The following is a 19,560-nucleotide window of genomic DNA, read 5'->3' as shown; positions in this document are numbered from 1 at the left end:
CGGGGGCCGCGTGCAGGCAGCCGACAGTCGCCGAGTCGCGCGGGCAGCGGCTGGTGGGTCTGGACCTCTGCGCTGCGTGGCGGAGATTCACTCGTCTAGTGCAGACTGTCACCGCCAAAAATCCTACCGATTCCTGGCCGATCTCTATTTAGTGGAATTTTGCTAGGAGTTTCTCAGCAGGTCGAATCTAAGCGTATCCATGCGTCTCTCTGACCCCGTTGTTGAGGAGGTACTGAAAGCGCTGCCTCCCCTCTCACTGCCATGTTGGATCCCTCTTAATTTTATTTTTAATAAATTAAAACATTTCGGATAAAACTTTTTTGAGTACTCATTGGCTCGTCTACAAATTATAATATACATAGTTCTCTATAACATTCATTTTTTAGTAGATTGTGACTTAGTTAAGATTTTCTTCTAGTTACAGAAGCTATCTTAGAAGATAAATCCCAAGTGAATATATTTTGTTTGGATGTTTTTTTTTTTCTTTTAAGATTTCATATATTTTTGTTAATGAATATAGACTGTATGATTTTTTGCTTTATGCAATTTGTTAACATTTTCTCTGTGTCCTGATCTAGGTTGTATATTTACAAATGTTAAAAGGTTGATGAAAAGAATGTTTGTTTTGTGTTAACTCTAAGTAGATTTGCTTGACTCTTCTTGCCACTTATGTTACTTGATTTTTGTAAATTTTATTTCATTTTATTTTTTTGGCTTCTTGCTCTTTGTGTTAGTAAAATATATTAAAGACTATAATTGTAGAATTTTTAATTCTGTTTTTTGTTTTATAAAACTTTGAAGCCATATTTTTTTATAAATATTGAAACACATATCAGTTTATTGCTGTTTTAACTTCTAAGTATTTTATCACTTTAAGCTATCTCTTTTGAGCCTTTCAATGAGTTTCATTTTTAATGATTTCTTGCCAGATGTTCACTTTCCTATACTTGCCTTTGTATATTTATCATTTGCTCTTCCCCTGGGGCTTTGCATGATCAGGCCTGGGTTGACAGTCATGCGGGTATAGTGAATAGCACCACTTGATGAGACAATTCATCACTCTTTCTTTTGTGCTTCTTGTTTGTTGGTCTTGTTATCATCAGTCACATTTTTCTTGGACTCCTGATCCCTGCTTTGTCAATGAGGAATAGGGTTTTATCTCAGCCCCCTTATATTTCTCATGAATTCAATTTGGTGCTCTTAAATTTCCACCCAACAAAGTATTCCCACTCTCTTCTTTGATTTTGCCTAGATAGAACTAGTCAGTATATTCCCATAATGCTGTTGTTGATTTTTTCCTGTTTTATTCAGGTGAGTAGTTGTCTTCCCAGAGTAAGAACTTTTTCTCTCTGTATACATTTAGATTTTTTTTATGCCTCATTGGAGACCAGGGTAAAGTCACCTGAGTTAGTTATGTGATTTAAGCTCTTCAGAGAGATTAAGCATGTGACTAAGTGCCACAACACGTATGCAAGTAAATGGCAGGGCTGAAATCCATCTTGAATATGCAGGAATAGAAATGCATTGATATGGAATATGCTATCCATGTGTGTATGTAATTTTGCTCATCTAAGGACATTAGTAAAAATATGAAAACAGTTACCATAATTAGTTTCTGTTCTAATAGCCTGCTGCTGCCCTTAGAAGACACTCCCTTGCTAGTCAACATCTACTAATGCTGTCTCTCATATGTTCCTTCCTCTGAGACTATGACAGTTAAGGGAACCATTTAATACTTCTAATAAAAAATGATTACATAAAACGAAAAGTAAAAGAAAACTCTCAGCTTGAACCAAGAAAATAAAAAAAGTACTAGTACAAGTCTGAGATATCATAAAATGAAAGGAAAATGAATAAAAATGAGTAAGATTTCCCATAGTTCAGTAACGCAGCTCCTGAAGATGATGCTAACCTGTTTGAATCCACATTTTCTGCTTAAAAAGGCTTATGAGAACCTCATGGAAATGACAATATATTTTGAAGTCTGAATAAAAATGTCTACACATTATAAATTTTATATGATAGCATTTCCAAAATGTGTTCCATGAAATTCCTCAGAAGATACAGCTTTATGGAAAAAAAAAAGAGCAAGGAAGAAAATATTAGCATATTGAAAAATTGAAGAAATAAGTTCTAAGGGGAAGAAAGTAATTTATTTGAAATTATTATGTTTTCCAAATTTTTAAAACTCTACAACTTTTGCTAGTTGTGATGGCACATGCCTATAATTCCAGTGACTGTGGAAATTGAGGCAGCAGGATCACAAGTTCAAGGCCAGCCTAGTCAATTTAGTGATATCCTGTCTCAAAATAAAAAATAAAATAAAATAAAAAGAGCTGGGGATGTATCTCAGGGGTAAAGTGGCCCTTTGTTCAACACCCAGTACCAATAATAAATAATATTTTTTTCTGCATTGTCAATTGCTGTTTAACAGATCAGAAAAGAAAATTTAATATGTTATTTAAATTTTCATGTATATGTGATTCATTTAATTTGTAATACTTATTCAATTATTGGAATATGATAGTATGTAAAGTTTATTTTTTAAAGTGAGTGAGTAGGAATGTAAGATACTTATAAATAAGCCAAGTGTGTTTGAAATGTATATCACATAACTAGTCTGTCTATAGGTTATATATAACTGAAAAAGACATCTGTCCTGGCAAAAATAAATGCCCTTGCTCTGAAATAAAAGCTATTTTAAAATATTCTTGTGAAAGTTAAGTTTTCCTGTAATACTTTTGGACTAAGATACTAAGAATGGCTTTTGAAGCTAAGTTTAAACATTTTCTTTGTAGAGTTTATTCAATATATTAACAACTAAAAAATAATAACCAGTGTAAAATGTAGTAATTTGTCCTGAATTTCAAAAGATCTTGTGATAAACAAAATATAGGTTCATAAATATAATTCTTTCTATATTCCCACTTAACTACCCAGTTAGCTACCATAAAAAGTTAATGAGAACTGTTCATTTTCTAGTATTTTTCATTCATGGGCAGCATAATTAAAACACTGGCCACAGCATTCAGCAGAGATTTTAACATAATAAAAATATTCTTTCTGTGGTATTCAATACAATTTACTAAGATGTCCTAAATAGACACTTCCAAGGTTGCATATGAGTTCAAATTTCAATAACTTTCCTCTTGAAATATGCTTAGGTTTGGACAAACTTTGTTCTATCTCCACAAGTATTATTGAACATGATATATTTTATGTACCTGCTGAATATCAACTGTATATACTACATGCTATAGTGCTATTAATGATGCCTTCTTTGTACTAAACACTTATCATGTATCAGGAATGTTGGAAATGAAAGAGACCAGAGTTTTGTTTTTTTTTTTTCTCACCTCTGCATTTAAAGAAAGAGGAATTGAGCTGTGGAGATATCAAGGTAATTTACCTGAGGTTAGATGGTTAGTATTAGATCCTTGCTTTTAATTTAATGTTATTTTTATTGGTTCAGCTGGATTTGAATGACCTTTCATGTTTCTATTCTTACAAGACTGTTGATATTTAGAAGAAAATTTTCTATATGGTTTTTTATAGATCTCTCTCCTTTAGCTCAATTTTATATGAACATCTGCCCATTGAAATTATCTCAGAATAGATTACTCTGAAGGGCAGAGTGTCAAGAAGCAGAGAAAATAGTTTTGTTTTTAAAGATTGAACATAATTTGTTCAATAATATATGTAGATATGTGTATACATCATGTGTGAGTATAAATAATACAATGTTTGGAAGCATAGTGATGATTTATTTTAAAATCCATATTGTCTTTCTTTTTTATACATAAATTATCTACTCTATATTCTACATTTAGGTCTTCTGATTTGTGTTCAGATATGTAAATTTATGTTAGAATCAAAGTACTAAGTAATTTATCAATAATTTTTTCTGGGTAAATTATATAGATATGCACATACACACAAACACACATTTACACACAAGCACATACGTAGATGAACCCAAAATTAAAATCTCTCTTTTCATATATGTGCATATATATATATATAATTGTTTATAATATACATAGACACATAGACATACACACAATAATCTATTTTATCCTTGTGATGTTACCTCTATCCACTTGGAAAGTTATGGAACTATTTCTATAACTTGTATACCTAGACAAAAAAATTATTTGCCCCACATTTCTTTAAAAAAATGTATTTTTAAATTCACATCTTAAAAGGTGTTTGTAGATGTCTTTCGGGACAGCATATCTGGTTGATTTGTATTTTAATTTTAATATATTGTCCACTGCTTACTTCATAAACCCTGTAATTCAAAATGTGTATATCAATCAAAATTTTAAATTAATAGTGTGGCTCTTTTCATCTTAGAAAACACTATTAGGTTAATATTCTAAACATTTGAGGGTAATAATCTTAAGTCATACCATAGTTTCTTTTTTAATATTTTTCAAAACACAACTGACTTCACAAACACCAACTATAACGTGATTTAGACAACTGAGAAACAGGCAAGTGTATTTTAAAATGCTAAAATAAAACACATTTATACAAGTACAAAGCAAAACTGCTGATAAAAATGTTAAACTTTATGAAAAAAATCATTTGCAATTCACATCAAAATAATTTAACATTCTCTATCATTTTAATAGTATAAGCTGCAACAACAGAAAAAACAGATACGCGCACACAATTTTAAAACCAAATCAGTTGTAAGTGCAGAAAAAGTAGGTACAAGCACTTGTAGCCCACACAAATCTTTTAGGATTGGCACCATCTCTCTAAAACATCTATATTCTATATAGATTTCTAATTACAACACCACCAGCAGCTGCCATTGAATTCTAGAAATACACACAATATACATAGTATATTTGTTCACATTGGGAAGATCAGTGAAATTCAACCAACTATTTTATACATGCCTCATTTTTCAATAGACAATAGAGAATCTTCCAGGCCTCAAACTTTTTCAAAGCAAATTCTAATTTATCTTTACACATTCACTGATCTGTATATTTTTTCACAGTATAAAATTGTCAATGGTAACTATAGAGATTCTGACAGCTTGAGGGTTATTAATAAGCTGTTGCTAAATGTGAACTCATATAATACCTTTGAAGTCTCCAAAACATGTACATTTTGCTGGGAGACTAGTATAGGAAAAGTTTTTTTTTTTCTTTTTTTTTTTCTTCTTTTTTTGTTTGTTTGTTTGTTTTTATTTAAAAAAATTGTTTAATTCCTGGTTTGGAAGTCACAGAACTGCAAAAAAGCCATTATACAATTCAGTTACAGTCAGAAATAACTCCCAGTCTTCCTGATCACTTGCTGGTAATATCAATAGTTTGGAAAAGACTATTACTTTCAAGGATTAGCACATTTGGGGATTTGCTTTTTTCTCTTGCTTCAAATTTCTGATGATTTTCCTTTCCATACTCCCTTTCTGTTTTCCACTCCTAGCCTAAAAATAACTTTTTCCCCCAATCCAGATATGGTCTTCTCAGGCTGCCCCCACTCTTCTCCCACAGAAGAGGAGGGGATTGCTTAATCAGTACAACTTGATCAACCCAGGTCTTCTCTTTTTCTTTCCAGGACCAGACTCTCTTGTAGTGTCACTTTGCTGATCCTTAGTATTTTTCTGTACTTTCCCTTTCCTTTTAGACATACAGATCCCTACTGAATTATCACTGGGCACCAGTAACAGATTGTTTCCAAGGAAATAAAAATAGGTACCCCGTATCTAGCCCTGGAGTACATGTCAGTTCTCTTTGTATTGTAGAGTTATTACTTGGAACCTGGTATTAGAATTGGCAAAGAGACAATTAGCATCATTCCAAAATAAAACATCTCAAGAATGTATCACTAATAATTTTATGGTCCAATATACAATGTATTTAATGATGTGTCAAAGGTCATAGAAATATAGAGAAAAATACATCTTGTTCTCTATTTTTTTATTATGATAGTTGATAATGACATGTGAAATAATCAGGTGAAAATTTATTTGCATTAAATTTTAATTTCTAATGAAGTTTCTGAAGGTGATGTACTTTTTAAGGAAATGTTACTGATAAATAAAAACAAAGAATTTAGTTATGGAGAAAGTTTTTAAAAATTTTTTTTTTTTGGTCAGTAGAGTGAAACTTATTGTACTTGAGAATAAAATAGAAATCAATGTAAGAATTTAATGACACAAATTGTAAAGCTTAGAGAATAGAGCATATTTAGAAATATACCTAGGAAATCAAGACAGTAATCCCCAGATGAGTGTCACCTTTCTGATGGGGATCCAGGAGTGTTAATATTTCCAAATATTTACATTAGTTTTTCTGGTGGAGGCAGACATTTTCTTTCAATGAAATTAGGAAAATTAGCTTCATGAATGAAATAGGATTTCATTTCTGTTTCAAGAGTCTCACTCATATTTGGGATCAGGGTGCTCTGATGATGTTATTTTCAAATCTGGCATAGGAGGTTTGATTACTGTTAAGAATATTTTAGAAAATTAACATTAGCTTTAAATGTTTTATATTGGGAGAACTGACTTCAAATTTCAAGTAAGAACATATCAGAAAAGGAAAATCCACAAGCAGTATATTCATTGTAACTTTTTAAAGAGGAGATAGTAAGTTATGCCAATGAATAGTCTTCAATTTCTCAATTTTTTTAAGTAGATGAGAGATTTAAAATAAGGATATTTAGCTAAAAGGAAAAATTCTATTTATTTTTCTCTCTGCCAAAAATAGACTTCTGCCTCACAGCAAATCTTTTTCATAAGGCTATCTTTAGTATAAGGCTGGGTCAACTGAACTTTAAATTTATAGGACACCTCCTCCTTTTATTACTATCTTTATTTAGAAATCAAAAACATTTGGTACCTGAGGATAGCTGCAGTGGGATGAATAAAGAGATGACAGTGAATTCAGGTCTTGAGCTATGATTTCTACCTTATATGATCCTATCAAAGCACATATTTTTATTATAACTCTAAATCTCTTTTCTGCAGTATTTAAAAAGTGACAGTATGAAGTGCACAAATCATATTAATACTTATTTTTAAAATGAAAATATTAATAGTTGCTTTGTCTTTTTTTCTTTTTCTTTCTTTTTTTTTGGAATGGCTAAGAAAGACTTGTTAATATTCATTAAGGTTCCTCTGTTTCAGTATTCTGTATTGCTTTGAAAAATCTACGTTTGTCATAGTTCATAGCTGCCCTGTGTAAGCAGCCAGGAAAAGATAAAATCACTGCTCATTGGCATAGCAAAATCTTTGCTAAGCCTACTTGACACAGTTTAAAATTTTCAGTGTGTTAATATTGTATTAATTTTTTCAACAATAGTCCCTCCAATAGTGACAACGTCTTCGTTAGGTCTACGGACCACTCTTCCAGTGGTGGGACTCAAAAAGAACAGAGGAGCTCTTGTGCATCAGGTTCTCAAAAGAAAGGAATGAAGAAGCCCAAATGCATATTTTAATATTTTAGCTGGCAACACTAACGGAACAGCATTCATAAGGAGTGGCTGTGTATCATGAAACAGATCGCCAGGCTGGAGCTCAAGAATTATTATTATTATAAAGAGAAATTCCAGCTACACAATGCACCCCAATGAGGGAATTACAAAATGGTATTCCAGAAAATATTATTATTATTTTTTTGCTACTCCAGTATTGATTGGCAACATGGTGAAATAGTCAAGAAATCTTCCACTGGTTTTTCTTGGTTAATGGAGGTGAATCTGAAATATCTAGGTGGAATTCCAGATGCAGGCTTTTGGAAGAGTATTTCACAACCAAATTGGAGAGGAAAGTCTCAGGTAGAAGCTCTAGGTGCATTAGCGCAGCACTCACTATCCAGTTGTGTGTTATGCATGGGACATACTCACAACAACTCCCACCTCTAAGTACTGGGCCCAAGGTACTGCTTTCCAAGGTCTTTAAAGGAAGGAAAAAAATAAATAAATAAAAAAGTAACCAGAAAGGTTGACGTTTTGGTCCCAGATGTAAGAGTTTGTTAGAAAATGTACATTCATGTTTGGTGAATCAAAGACTCTTCTGGGAAAAGAATTAAAGTAAACAAATAAAACTTTTTACAGTTGCTTATTAACTACTCTTTCACCTTCCATTATGCTTTTTCACTCTCTCTGCTTTCCCTAGAGCAAAGCACTTGGTATGTAACTGTTTTAACAGACTCCTTGTCAGCCCTCAAAAATATAAGCAATGTTTCTTAAAAGCCCATGTTTTCTAAGGCCACTAGAAGAAAATCTGCCAAAAAATTTGTAGTTGGTGTCTTCGTCGGTTGTTGTTGTGAAATAGCACTATAATCTCGTGTTTCCATCAAGGCTGAAATTGGCATCTTCTACCTCAGGTCCTAACCGGATGAGAACGCGTGTCAATGCGTCCCTCCGTGTGAACACGGAGATCTCTGCTCTGCATGCGGATCCCAGCATGGTTTCCAGTGACGTTCACAACGACGAGGAACTCTGAGTGTAATCTCTTATGATAAGAGTGTCATATTTGGGAGACGATGGTATACAGAGGGCCGATTCGGACACTGGCGAGTTGGGGGTCGTACTCCCCGAGTCCACTGAGTCTCTGAAAGGGGACGGCGGGGTGAGAGCCACCAGCTCCTCCAGGTCTGGCTTGCCGGCCGCCGCCTCGGGACCGGCCGCTGGGGTCTCCGGAGTAGCGCCCCCTGCCTGTGAGGCTCCGGCTGCGGCCTGTGTGCCACCAGTGACCTCTATAGCTGGCAGAGGCTGGATTTCGGCGAACGTGGTCATGGTCGTGGGCAGTTGGATCTCTTTGGGGATCAGGTAGGACGAGCAGAGAGGAGCGCCCACTCCGGGGCCAGGAGCAGCTGTGGACAGCATCATGGAATTGAGCTCACTGATATTGGCGGTGAAGCGAGTCACCACGCTGCTGATCTGCTCCATGAGCGAGCCCTGCGAGGAGCTGCTGCGCGCTGCGGGCTCCGAATGCAACGAGGGCACGTCGTCTTCCGTGCGGCTGGCCGAGCCCGCGCGGTGGCTCAGCGTGCTGATGGGCGACGGCGAACGCGGCCGCGCGGGCGCAGGAAACTGCTCTTCCGCCTCCGCCACGTCGTACAGCGCCTTGGCACCCGCGTCTGGGGGCTCAGCCCCTGCTGGGCTAGCGCTAGCACAGCTCGCGCCTCCCACGCCCCCAGACGCCCCTGGGCCCGCGCTGCCCGCGCCGGTGCCCAGCCCGCGGCTCTCCGTGCTCTTGGGGAAGGGCTTGATGACAGCCGTTTGGTTGGGGTTCTCTTTCTTGTTGATGTGGACCGACAGCCGCTGCCATAGGTGCTGTCCCCTACTCTTCTCGTTCTGGGCCCACGTGACAGATTTTCCATTAGAGCTGTTGAGAGAAAGAGAAGAGAGATGACTCAGCGAGGTCTGAAGGGGTCTTCCAGGTGGCTTCCCCAATGGTGGGTGATTGTGGGGACTGAGAAGGAAGGGCTTTTCATATTCTTTCAAGAAATCACACATCAAAAGGACATCATGGAAAGAGGCCTTTAGAAGTGTCCTTGGTTTTCTTCTGGGTTAAAGGCTGCTTTATTTTATCCGTATAAATATCCGTATTTTATCTGCTTTATTTTAGCTGTATCACTACCATGAACATGTGTCAGATGGGATAGAAAGCTACAGGAGCATTTTTCAGGATTCTCTGCCCACCCTTGAGTACAATAGTTGTTTATGCTGCAAATCCAGAAACCAGGGTTTGTAGTATTGTAGTTGTGTTCAGGAGTGCCTGGTACAGGGTAAGGTTTTCCTAGAGTTAGATGGAGGGAACATTATAACTACAATCTAAACTCACAGTCTCAAGAGGGGAGAAGGGTAGTGAGAGAATCAGGGTTTACCAGGAAGTAGTATGGTTCAAATTCAAATTTTATAATGCAGTTTTATATTTATAACTAGGTATTTCTATCTGAACTTCAGAATTTGAACTTGGTTTTATTTAGGTTGGCTTATTTGCTGGAAAATAATTAATTAGAAATTCTCTACTTCACATAAATTCTCACATTCTTTTTAAGCTTAAAACTTGAATTCCACGTGTAAGAGTGAAATGCATCCCTATGGCACCTAAGATAGAGATCTCCAGTTTTGACCTTGATGAGTGTCATCTGACAAGGTCTTTCTCCCTCTATTCTTTCCCAAATAGTCCTTTTTGTTCTCCAACCTTGGCTCTGAAAGTTACTCTGATGAAGGTGTAGTTGGTTCCCATTCTCAAAGTCTGCACCCTTACCACCCCAGCCTGACACAACGACCTCAAAAACTGTTCTTCATCAGGAATATCATGTCCCTGACCTGCAGGGACATCACATGGAAAAAGCTTGATGTGAATCCATGTCATGAATTACATGCAAGATTTCTGTGACTAGGGGATCTGTTATCTTTAATGCAGACATCTATATTTTAGGAGTTGTGACCAAGAGATAGCCTGGGGCAGTTTGAGAAGAATGGTGAAAAAATGTAGTTTTATTGTATTAATTATACATAAGACTCACCTAGGGTGTTTGTCAAAATTGCCAGGTTAGTCATTTCCCCCCCCCCCCATTCTGATTGTCTGAATTGGGTTTTAAGCATCTATGCTTTTTATCAGAACTCTCTTCTGTGTCCCCTTCCCCAAGGTGACTGATGCTGGTGTTTCACTGAGGAACTCTGACAGAAAGCTATCCTTTGTTCTGGGCTCTCATCTCTCCATTGCCAAGCAGGGGTCTAAACCCTGTTTGGAGCCCACTTGCTTTAAGGTTGCCTGATTGCACCCGCCAGATCCACTCTGCCTGAGACACTTGCTCCTTTGGAAACAGACCACTGTCTCTATAGCCCTTTTAACAACATTCTTCTTGACTTTCCTATACTGCTTGCTTCTTCATCTGTCCCTTTTTACTTTGTGGTATTCCTTTTTCTACTACTTCCTGTGAAATCTCATTTCATTTAATCTGCTCTATATATTACAACCTAATGTCCTTCAGAATTCTGGAATGTGAGATATTTCTCACCACCCCCACCCACTTTTCGGGAAAGGATGAATGAAATCATTTCTAGATTTGGAGGTTGCTATGCATCTATAGTAGCCGAAAGGATACTGCCAAATGCTTGACTTTCCTTTCTAACACTGTCTCAGGATTTGTTTTTTTCCATTTTGTATTAACCTGACCTGCTACCTTTTAAGTTTTCAGTGCATTACTTTTCTTTTTCCCAGGTGACCACTAACTTCTGCATCATGGCACAGAAGAAATGGGCCAGGTTATTCATGGGATTTGATTGAGAGGATGGTTGCCAACTACTCCCTTTCTCTGCTACCTGCAGGTAAGAAACAGCCATTTTGGGAAGAGCAATTAGTCTTTCAGGTCACTGAGGCCTCTTTTAATACAAAGCATAGACTAGAAACCAGAAGCATAACTGGATTTATTCAAGCAAGCTTTACCCTAGAGATGCTTTTGCTTTCAGCAGAGCAGTTTTGTAACATTTACTTTTAAAAGTCTTTCTCTTTCATTCTCTCTTGAATGCTTTTAGATTACTATGATGGAACATAACTTTGGATGTTAACAGTGACAGTCTTTGGACTCACACATAGTCATGCCTCAAACTGTGACAGCATACCGAAAAACTTTTTGGTGAATATGTGAAAAGAGAACCATCCTAACTAACAAGTTTTGAATAAAATAGTTACATCTAATTTTCTGATTGTGCCTTTGCACACAGTGCCCATGGCCTTGAGGGAGAAAGAGCACAAGAGCATCTGAATAGACATAGAAGACATCAGAGAAATGGAGTCCAAATCAGAGCACTTCATTTCATTCTGTAGAACATTACAGATTTTTTTTCCCCAAAGCAAACAAGAATTCATAAGAAAAAGAAAAACCTACTCATGATGTTACTTAGCTCTTTATTAGTGAAATGTAGGTTTTATGAAGTCAGTTCTTATTCAATGACAACAAAATCTTACCAAGACTTTTATAGATGAATAGGATTTTTCAGCTAACAGGGCCATGTGTGGTGCTGTGGAAAGTGTAATGGACAAGAGATACTGGATTCTAATTCTGGATCTGCCATCCTGGATGCTTGAGGAAGAATAATTTCTAAGTTTCAGCAAGAAGCAGACAATGATTCAATTGGCAAAAGTTATTTTGAGGATTCAGTGAAACAACTCAGGTATATAGTAAGGAGAATGTGTCTAAGAATGTTCAGTTTTTGTGTTCAATGTGAATACAACATGTCAGTAAATAAAAGCAATATACTCAATGCCATTTTGAGCCTCAGTAAAAGAGAAAGAATTAAGGAAAAAATAAAATACATGGTAAAGCTATAAAATCTTTCAAGTTGTTTCTCCTTACTTAACCAATTTTAACAAATATTTGAATCCCTAGTCTTTCATCCTCTTTTTCTTACCCTCAGCTGTGTTTCTGATTGGTCCCATCTGTTCCCACTAAATTCCATGTTATTCTCTTCTTGAAATGCTTTTTCATTGTGCTCCCTTCTCTCTTCTACTTTCTTTTTTGCTTAGACACAGTATATTTATTTACTTTCACATTTCACTTTACTTTTCTTGAAGAAAGCTCTCCTTAACTGAGACCCTGATTAGGCTGACTTCCATTTCTGTAGCCATTTAGGCATTTGATAACTCTGGGTCATATGTGTGTCGCATCTGCCAGATGGGCATCACAAAGGCACAGGTTTGTTATGTCCATAAAACCCAGTGTGTGTGTTGCCTAGCACACTGCACACACTCAAAACTATATTGGGGCCAATAATTGAATGGATAAATGCATTTCATTTTTAAAATTTCATATTTTTTCTGTTAGAAATGAAGTTTCAAAGATGATTTAATATTAATTTTGTCTTATGGATTTATTTACTTTGTATATCACTTCCTTTAAATCAGTAGTACTCAGTGTATCTAGATAAAAGATATTTCATCAATTAAATATGGTCTTGATATCTACAATGAAAATCATGAATACTTTTTTCATTCATCGCTATGTGTGTGTGTGTGTGTGCGCGCGCGCGCACGTGCACGCGAGTGAAATTTCTCAGTGATGAAGCTTAATGAAGCAATATGGATAGTAGAAGGGAAATAGAACCTAAATGGTGGGTCTAAGAGCTGACCCTGATTAATGCTGGGCAAATCATTTAGCACTTTTGAGATTCCTTATGGCTAAAAATGGAAGAAATGAATATCCATTGCCCAACTCACATGATTTTTTGGAGGATCTAATAGATACATACATAAGAGTGTTCTCAATAAAGTATAGCAGTTCTGCAAGCTCAAGAAATTATTCATTATTGTGAAATCTTCCACTCAATGGAGATGAGATATTGAGTTTATTATTTAGGCTGAGGATTTTGTTTTTCAGCAGCAGGATTACATGTTTATTTTAGTGGCTTGAGGAAAACAAAAGAAAGGAAACTTTTCTTTACCTCTCCATAGATTTTACCTTTCTCCACTGCATATATTGGTTGTTAGAAAATCAGTGGAGGAAAGAGGAGTGGAAGAGAGAGGGACAAGACAAAATGGTTTGCTACATATAGGAAGAAACCCCAAAATGCTTCCACTATTTTCCAGGTACCATTAATCCTTTCTCAGACATAATAATACTGTGCAATGTGATGTCTTCTCTTTTGTGATAATTTGCTCCTTACTTTTGAATAAAAAATAAGCAGCATATCAATAATGTTGAGTGTTTATCGACTTTTTTGTTTTCTTGTTTTTTTTTTTTGTTTGTTTGTTTGTTTACATTTCAGGTCTGCAAAAATGACAACTTCTACCTTGAGAAGTTTCCACTTCTTCTTTCCTTCAGTATAGGCACTTAAATAATTTATTAATTTCCAGCAGGCTCTAAATGTCAGCTTAATGGTTTCTCTACTTATCGCCCAAATATGAAGAAATTAGAGCATTTTGCCACAACATGACATCATTAGAGGCAAACATTAATAGAGAGAAGTTGACTGTCAAAAACTTTGTGGAATTTATAATTTTTTTATTCAAATGATTATTGAATAAGCTGTGTAGTGTTTATTCCTCAGAACATGTTTAGGGTTGTATGAACAGTATATAAGCAATTAAAATTCTTCTATGTTACTGAATTTTATAAAAAGATAAAGCTAAACAACACTTTTATTTTTTGTTGCATGGTCTAAGTTATGAAGTTCCTTCATAACTTAAATAGTTGCAGGGCATCAGAAAACTCTGAGTAATCAAACATGCCCTCCAAAAGTTAACAAGTATTTTTTATTAAAAATGGTCTTCATTACTGAGCCTCTCTTGTTTGGGTATTTTGATTTGAAGGGTAGCCAGGAGGGAGATGTATGGTTATGAGCTTTCTAAGATTAAAATATTTGAAAAATAAAAAACTTGAAATGTTGTTAGAACATAGCAACTGCTGCCTGCAGAATGACATCAGAAAATATTAAGTGAATGAAAGAATTTCATAATTTAAGAATATTATAAACTGAAAATTTTCAGTGGTGATTCCATTTTTTTGGTTAGTTTTCTTAGAGTTTTGTATCCATATATTTTACTTTATAATTTGACTTGAATTACAAAGTATGGTGATACAATTTTTAAAGAACACTAAAGAATTTGATAGTGTTTATTTTCAGACATTTTAAAGTAGGTGAACAAATTTCTTTCTAACCTTTGCCCAAAACCTGACATCTAGGGGCTGGGGTTGTGTGGCTCAATGGTAGAGCGCTTGCCTAGCACGTGTGAGGCAATGGGTTTGAACTTCAGCATCACATAAAAATAAATAAAACCTGACATCTTGATTTTGAAAATTACACTGAGAAACACACTACAACATGTAAGAAAGTAGCAGAATTATCTATATAAATTTCCTCAGTTACACTATATAAAGAGCTATCTGTTGACAGAAACAAGTTAAATGGCCATGGCGATGTATGCATTAGAAATGTTTGCATAGAGAAAAACACTTAGGTGAAAGGAAATGAAACCAAGGACTAATTACCTAATACAGATAGAAGAATCCAAGCAATCCACCTTGTGTTTACACAGTGCTTTATAAAGTATGTTTGGGAATGCTCTGATTGTAAAAGATAGGTAGGAACAACATCTTTATCAACCTTTTCAAGGATGAGAAAACCAAAGCTCAGTGAGATTGGGTGATTTGCCCAAAACAGTTACAGAGTTAACAAATGGCAAAGTGAGACTAATGCCATCTCCTGATTTATAATTACAATTTACACTGTCCATACTTTCTTTTTGAAGTTAGACCTCCTTAATCCACAGAAGAAAACCTCAGATGATATCTGGAGATGATATGTGTTTACACTAGGTAAGCCAGTCATTTTATTTATAGTCTCTCTTGCCCGATGTTTCTGGACTTCTTAATCATACGCTTACTCATATGCTTAAGAAAGCACTCTACATCTTTTTGTGGCCATTAAATCAAATAGCACAAGTTCATTAGGTAACAGTGTTTGTCAGAGATAATGATTGGATGTCTCAGTGATGGAGGCACTTGAAGCCTACAACCATATAAATTAATATTATTTGACAGTTCTCAGCCTTTTTTTCTCTTTCATGCTGTAATGCAATAAAAAACACTTTTCCCATGGATGTTCTAATTCTCTCATTTTGTCTCTGACTCATTTTAGAATTCCAATAATATGTTTTTTGGATAACTTTATATCTGTACTATTTTGAAAAGTTTGTCATTTAAACTAATAACAACAGATAATATGTGATAACTTTGCAAACGATTTTTATTCATGAATGCTTTTTAATACTGTGAATGAAAATTACTGATGTATGAGACAGCTCTCAAGGAGGGTAAGATGGAGTTAAAGAGAGAAGACAGGTGCAGAAGGCTAACATTATTAGGTGTTCACAGTATTTTGATGGAGAGGTTGTTTATCCTTTCCTTATGACATTGAAAGGCGGAAGCAGATGGACAGGTGGAAGAATGCTAAAAACAGGGAAATTGAAGTATGGCAGTGAAGCATGCAAACAAGGAATCAGTTCATTGGGCTCTAACAGGGGACATATCAGGAGGGAGTCAAAATTTCATAAGAGGGGAAAACCATTTCTAGCAGGAGTGGTCAGAGAAAGGTACCTTCCAACAGGGGACAGCATGCATCCAGGCTTTGAATAATTGATAGACGATGGTGATGTACAAAGAGAGTGATAGACATTGCCCTCCATGAAAGATAGCAGTGACAGTGACAAAAATCCACAAGGAATGTTCAAGAGAGAAAATCCACTAGGTTCAAGAAGATAACCATGGGCCCAGTTTGACTATCGGGATATAGTAGATGCTAAAGTATTGGAAGGTACAGGTTAGACTATATTGTCTTCTATAAAAATTCTTGCTATTACACTACCCCCAATCTATAAAGATCTACTTCCCCCTTCTCTCTTTCTCTATTTGAATAATCCCTTAATAATAACTCTGTGTTTCTCCTCAGTGTCTGGAATGCATACATGGTTGAATATATTAGACCACAAAAGTAGGCTGATTATTAGATATGAATAAAACCTACATTCTTGATAAATAAATGAAGAAATAACCATGTCTTCTTTTTGTTATTCCTAAGCCATTGAAATTCTGTTATTTAATGTTTATATTTTTGATCATTAGCTCAGCAGACAATTAGGATGCAGGCACAATGCCATCATCTTTGTAAACATTCAACCAGCTTCATCCATGGATGCTATTTCCCATCTAACTCTAGTCCTGATCCTCCTTCAGGAAAATGTTAAGACCAAATTTATATATTTTTTAAGTTAATTAGTTCTTTAGAGATTGAGGAATAGGGAAAATTGTCTTAGGCAAAATAGTGCAATCTGGGGAAGATTAAAGAGGTTGTTCTGATAATATAGGGATACAATGTTAAGATGCTAATGAGTGTGCCAAAAATGAGGATGGAAAGAATGAACCAATAGGAAAACTACTGTGAAAGAAAAGACATTTGTTTTTGACCATTGGGTTTTTATTGTTGATATTAGAGGAATCCAGAGAAACTTGCCACTGGGGAAAGAAGTTTCAAGGAAATTTCCAAATAAAGTGGGGCTTAATGAGGTCTATATACTGGGGATGTTAAAATAATACAGAATAACAAAATTCATTTAATTTATTATGCATTGAAAATATGACAAAGTCGTTAATTCTGTATGCCAAATCCCATGAAGCCCTTCCCTCAGCCCTATGAGATGGATTTTCATCTTTCTCTTAGTAGCAGTGGCTGCACACTTTTAAAATTGCCCCAGAAAATATTTCTTACCAGACCTTTAATCCCCAATAAAATGGTTGTGCAAGGAGGATAACTCACCCCTGTGGTAACTAATTTTTGGTTTAATAGCAACAGAAAGCCTTTTGGAAATGTTACATGTCCATCCTGGGTGGGTTATTAAAGTGCCTAATGGCACGAGTACAGGACTACCTCCTCCAAGAGTGCTCATAAAGAGAACTCATTTTAACAAAGAAGAATGTGACACAGGAGCAGGTATTAAGCTTGGGCATTTTGTTGAGTCATTGCAGCATTTTCTTTCCTAAATTAAGCTCTTTCCTTTAATTCATAATTCAGTTATCTCAACTCAAAGCTTAAAACTAAGCTACCTCTTATCCTAAATTTTGAGTTCTAGTCTTTAGTATAAGTGTTCCAATTAAGACTAGAAGGAGTTTTAGTTTATTTGTGTTTTTCCCAAAACAGAAATGATCCTTTTCCAGTCATCATTATAAAGTCTCAGATTACAATTTAGTGAGAGAGAACAAGATACAGATGTTTTATATCTGTGGGCCTGTGCAGCCAGGAAAACTCTGTGGAGGAATTCAGCTCCATTTAAACCTTGCATAAAAGATGGAAATGAATTGGTGGCAAAGAAGGGTCCCAAAAGAATAATAGCTCCCATTTGAATAAAACTTTGTTGCTCATAAGGTGTTTTCACCTATATTATCATATTTGACATTCACAACAGCTTTCTGATATGGCACTTTTCAAATTGAATTATGTATTTAAAAATCAACTCTGCACCATATCTGGAACACCCTAAAGATGTCAGCTTTGAGTATCTTCTGTACTCAGTGTGGGGCCAGGTGCAGAGCAGTTGGGCAGGGAGTTTCAGTGAATGAAGTTAATTCTACCATCTTGAATGTTTGGTATAGACAGGCATTAACTGATAGGTCATAGACAAATGTGAGTGGTGGGAACATGAAGTTAAGGGAATAATTCTACAGCAAAGGCCCACTGTGCTTACCCTCACGTTTTCACTTTTAAAAAGTAATTTACCTGCAGCACTGCCTGGCTTAAGTCCACAGGATATGTTACATTGCTCTGCAAACAACTTATTATCTGTAGGAGAACTGAAGATCTGAAATGCCGATAAGAACAAAAGTTACCCTGAAGGGGGGGGGGACTTTTGTGACACAGATAAGAGATCCCAGAACTCAGGGAAATGAGGATAATTGCCCCTTACTACAAAATCCCTAAGAACAGGTACGAATTAGAGCCAGTCAGCATGAGTCAAAGTGATTTAGAGTTGTGATGGCAGTGGGGATTTGAAAGTCTGATGTTATCCTGTTGTTGGTCAAAAGTCAAGAGATGGACCTGGGCAACTCAGGAAACTCCCCAGGGACTCTCAATAAAACTGAATGGCAGGAGAGCCACACTATTCCTCTCTTTAAGAAAACCTACTCTCTTCCTTGAGCGTGTCCTCTTTCTCCCTTTCCTATCCCTTCTAATCAACTCATGCCCGTTATTCTGAACAACATGTCTGAAATCTTTCCAGTGTGATAGCAAGAATCAGAGGTTGGTGGGGTTCATTACTACCTCAGTATCATGGAAGCCACAGCCCTATAAAACTAACCTGCATTATAGATGTGAAAACTTAGGTTATGGAACTAAACCAAGTTACCCAAGTCAAAATAAATGACAGAGCAGTGCTCCAAAATGAATCCAAGGAATATGAAGTACAACAGTAAAAAAAGGTTAGGTATAGAAAGCCTATTTAATCTCTCCTTGAATTTCCAGTATGAGACACTCTGACGTAGGCATAAGTAACGAATAAATGTTTTAAAAATAAATAAACTTGAGTTGAATCAGTTCAAAATGACTCATGACACATGGAATTAGATGAAATGATCAATTTAAATTTTTAGAGCACTCAGTTTTGTTCAATAACTTTTGCCTATATTTTAGATTACCCACCTAATATGAATACAACAATGAGAATAAGTGGACCCAACTGCAAGATATTATCTATATCTTGAGGTGAGACTAAAAGTAGAAAGCATCCTTCAAAATTCACACATTCTTCTCTTAATGCAGACAAGTTTGAACTTGCTGATTATTTGGCAGGCTTCTCCCTTTTTGGCTTGGCACTTGTTATATCAGAAATTATTTTGATTTTCTTCTTCCTCTTCACAGGAAATCAGAAGCTATAATCTATTGTGTCAAATAAAGTATATTTGCTTTTTTTTAAAACAGGAAATCATAAGATATAAATCTGTTGTTTCAAATAAAGCAAATACAAATATACAAATAGTCATATATATATATATATATATATATATATATATATATATATATATATATATATAT

At 35.7% G+C, this 19,560-nt stretch overlaps 1 protein-coding gene and 1 long non-coding RNA gene across 4 annotated transcripts in view; one reads left to right on the top strand and one right to left on the bottom strand.

Moving 5' to 3' along the window:
- LOC125611992 overlaps positions 1-19,560 on the top strand; it is a 40,327-nt gene that overhangs the window by 8,485 nt on the left and 12,282 nt on the right. The window contains exons 2-4 of the long non-coding RNA XR_007342227.1: positions 8,604-8,796; positions 11,204-11,310; positions 15,230-15,296. This is a non-coding gene — a long non-coding RNA (uncharacterized LOC125611992). The remainder of the gene's footprint in view (positions 1-8,603; positions 8,797-11,203; positions 11,311-15,229; positions 15,297-19,560) is intronic.
- Positions 5,193-19,560, bottom strand: part of Grm5 (glutamate metabotropic receptor 5) — a 464,736-nt gene continuing 450,368 nt past the window's right edge. For all 3 annotated transcript variants that reach the window (XM_015477321.2, XM_015477320.2, XM_048787923.1), the window contains one exon: positions 5,193-9,355. In XM_015477321.2, the coding sequence (XP_015332807.1) occupies positions 8,449-9,355 (907 nt within the window). In that variant the 3' untranslated portion in view covers positions 5,193-8,448. The remainder of the gene's footprint in view (positions 9,356-19,560) is intronic.

This window comes from Marmota marmota, unplaced genomic scaffold (genome assembly GCF_001458135.2).
Source record: "Marmota marmota marmota unplaced genomic scaffold, marMar, whole genome shotgun sequence".
Classification (NCBI taxonomy): Eukaryota; Metazoa; Chordata; class Mammalia; order Rodentia; family Sciuridae; genus Marmota; species Marmota marmota.
Note: the sequence above shows the minus strand (reverse complement) of the source record. Positions and strands in the feature narration are given on the sequence as shown.